At 42.1% G+C, this 2,746-nt stretch overlaps 1 protein-coding gene across 1 annotated transcript in view; it reads left to right on the top strand.

The window, feature by feature from the left end:
- Positions 1–2,008, top strand: part of myo7ba (myosin VIIBa) — a 29,983-nt gene extending 27,975 nt beyond the window's left edge. Inside the window, exons 45-48 of the mRNA XM_032525799.1 lie at positions 700–816; positions 1,039–1,122; positions 1,203–1,322; positions 1,427–2,008. Of these exons, the coding sequence (XP_032381690.1) occupies positions 700–816; positions 1,039–1,122; positions 1,203–1,322; positions 1,427–1,522 (417 nt within the window). The 3' untranslated portion in view covers positions 1,523–2,008. The remainder of the gene's footprint in view (positions 1–699; positions 817–1,038; positions 1,123–1,202; positions 1,323–1,426) is intronic.
- The last annotated feature ends 738 nt before the right edge of the window (positions 2,009–2,746 follow it).

The following is a 2,746-nucleotide window of genomic DNA, read 5'->3' as shown; positions in this document are numbered from 1 at the left end:
CACACACACACACACACACACACACACACACACACACAGAGAGTAAGAGAGGAAGGCGAGGGCCATCCATTACAAGAGGCAGTAATCCTGGAATATACTTCCGCCATCCCAATAGCCACGCAGCTAGCATTGCTGAAAACAGTTCTCACATATATAGTTTATAGTTTAACTTTAGATACTAAAAATAAATCCTAAAACAGCTGGCCACGGTTGTTTTTTTAGGAAACATTAATTTTATTAGAATCCTATACAATTTTTGGGGACTATTTTTTTAGCAGGGGATTAATATACAGTTGGTGTGCTAGCAGTATTTACAGCACCAGGACATTGTCTGAGATCAACAGACCTACAGAGCCTGTGTTCACTGAACAGATACACTGTCACCCAGTGCAACAGTGTGGCTCATTGATATGTTTTTAATAGTTTTTGGATAAACAATGGAGCTCTGCGGCACATAGGGATTCACATTTATTAGGCTTTGGATACACAGACACTGGAGTATCAGTAGATTCTTTAAATCGCCCATCTGAACAATATCCCCCTTATGCCATCCCTGGGATCTCGGCTCTCTGAGAGTATTGCCTGAAGGCTGTGGGGGCGTTAGAAAATCATTAAGCTCATTAAAAGCAATGCAAATACTTCAACAAGACAAGAGTGTTGTATCACACTGTGATGCATTTTTCTAAACTTTATTTTCAGAGTATTGTTGCCTCTTGTAACAAACAAGTTGGTATGACGGTTGAAGAAGCTAAGGTGGCGTTTCTGAAGGCAGTCTGCCGCTGGCCGACGTTCGGCTGTGCATTCTTTGAAGTGAAGGTAAGGGCTGCAGTGAAAGCAGCACCAACGATGCTTTATCTAGCTATCTACAGTCCATTGGGTTGGGTGGGTGACTTGTTTATCTGATGCTCTGTCTCAGTCCCCCTTCCACCCCCCACCTTCTGTCACCATGGTACACTAGGTGCACGTCTGCAGAAAGCAAATAGTCATGACTACAGTGAAGAAAAGTGTCCTCATTTGCCATTCTAACTTTCTTTTCAGCAAACATCAGAACCCAATTTCCCAGATATTGTGCGAATAGCTGTCAGCAAGCAGGGACTCACCATCATCCACCCTAAAACCAAGGTGAAATGAATTAACAATATTTCCATTAACACCCTGCTCCTATTTTCCACCATTAACCATTAATTCTTTCTCTTGTAAAGGATGTGCTGGCAAATCACCCATTCAACCGCATCGCTAACTGGTGCAGTGGAAGCACCTACTTCCACATGACTATCGGCAACTTAGTCAAAGGGAGTAAATTCCTGTGTGAAACTTCACTGGTAAGATCTATCATTAGATACGTGAGCTTTAAATGATACGCTGTCAGTAAGTAAAATTGTCCTCCTCATTTCCTTTCTTTACCTCTGTGTCTTCCTTCCAAAAGGGTTACAAGATGGATGATCTCATAACCTCCTATGTCAGCATGTACCTCAGAGAGAGGAGGACAGCGCAAACCAGGAACCAGCGCTTTGACATGTGACCTCGAGTGTGATGCAACTGGTGCCTGTAGCTGTAGATTCAAACCCACACACTCAACATGTAGTTCATACTCACACAGACGCAGAGCAAGACTAGTTCTCTGTTTTTAAAATGCTATCAACTTTATTTGTGCTCACGCTTTGATTAATTGCATAAAATTAACTTGTTGTTCTTGAACTTGTAATTCTCCTTCATTGACAAACTGTCCAACCTGTGTGGAACCAGTCGTCGTCCACAGCCTTGTTTTTATTTCTTTTTTTCACTACTAGTTTAATTCCCCTCCATATTAAACTGTCGGCCTTAATAACATTCAACGTGCTCATATTATGCTTTTTTTCCTATATTGGGTTATATTTATATATATATTTTTGTGCATGTTATAGGTTTACAAAGTGAAAAAGTCCATCTCCAACAGAAACCACTGTTCACAAACTGCTCCAAACAGCTCACCTGTAGTCCAGCCTTTACTTCAGAGACAAACCTTATAGCTCACCTAGCGCTAGCATGGCACGCCTCATACTCTGCTCCGACTGCTAGTAGTCCTTACCTAGGTACTGTCAGGACCCTCATACTCTGCTCCTGACTGGCTAGTAGTCCTTACCTAGGTACTGTCAGGCCTCATACTCTGCTTCTGACTGGTTAGTAGTCCTTACCTAGGTACTGTCAGGCCTCATACTCTGCTTCTGACTGGCGTAGTCCTTACCAGGTACTGTCAGGGCCTCATACTCTGCTTCTGACTGGCTAGTAGTCCTTACCTTTCATTCATTCATTCATTCATTCAAACCTTTATTTAACCAGGATAAAACTCCTTGAGATAAAAAATCTCTTTTACAAGAGTGTCCTGGCAAGTGGCAGCAGCACGTTTCAGATAGACAGAGACACTTACATGGTAAATACATAAACACACTTTCACTCATATTCAAACAACAATGTCATCATGAAAAAACAGGGTCCTAAATCAATTTAAAAACAGTGACATACAGACTGCCCTTCTGCAGTCCTTTAACACCTTTAAAAGAACAAAATGAGACCAACTCCTTCAAATGGAGTTTCATTTTAAGCTGATTCCATGCAGATGGGGCTGCAAAATTAAAAGCCTTTTTGCCGAAGTCAGTGCGGGCTTTAGGGACTGTCAATAAAACCAGTTCCTGTGAGCGCAGGTGATACGTCCCTGCAGACCTCGGGAGGATGGAAGTGTTCAGATAAGGAGGAAGAAGTCCTAATA

The sequence above is a fragment of the Etheostoma spectabile genome, chromosome 9, assembly GCF_008692095.1.
Source record: "Etheostoma spectabile isolate EspeVRDwgs_2016 chromosome 9, UIUC_Espe_1.0, whole genome shotgun sequence".
Taxonomy (NCBI): domain Eukaryota; kingdom Metazoa; phylum Chordata; class Actinopteri; order Perciformes; family Percidae; genus Etheostoma; species Etheostoma spectabile.
The sequence above is the reverse complement of the archived record's forward strand: the minus strand, read 5'-3'. Positions and strand labels throughout refer to the sequence as shown.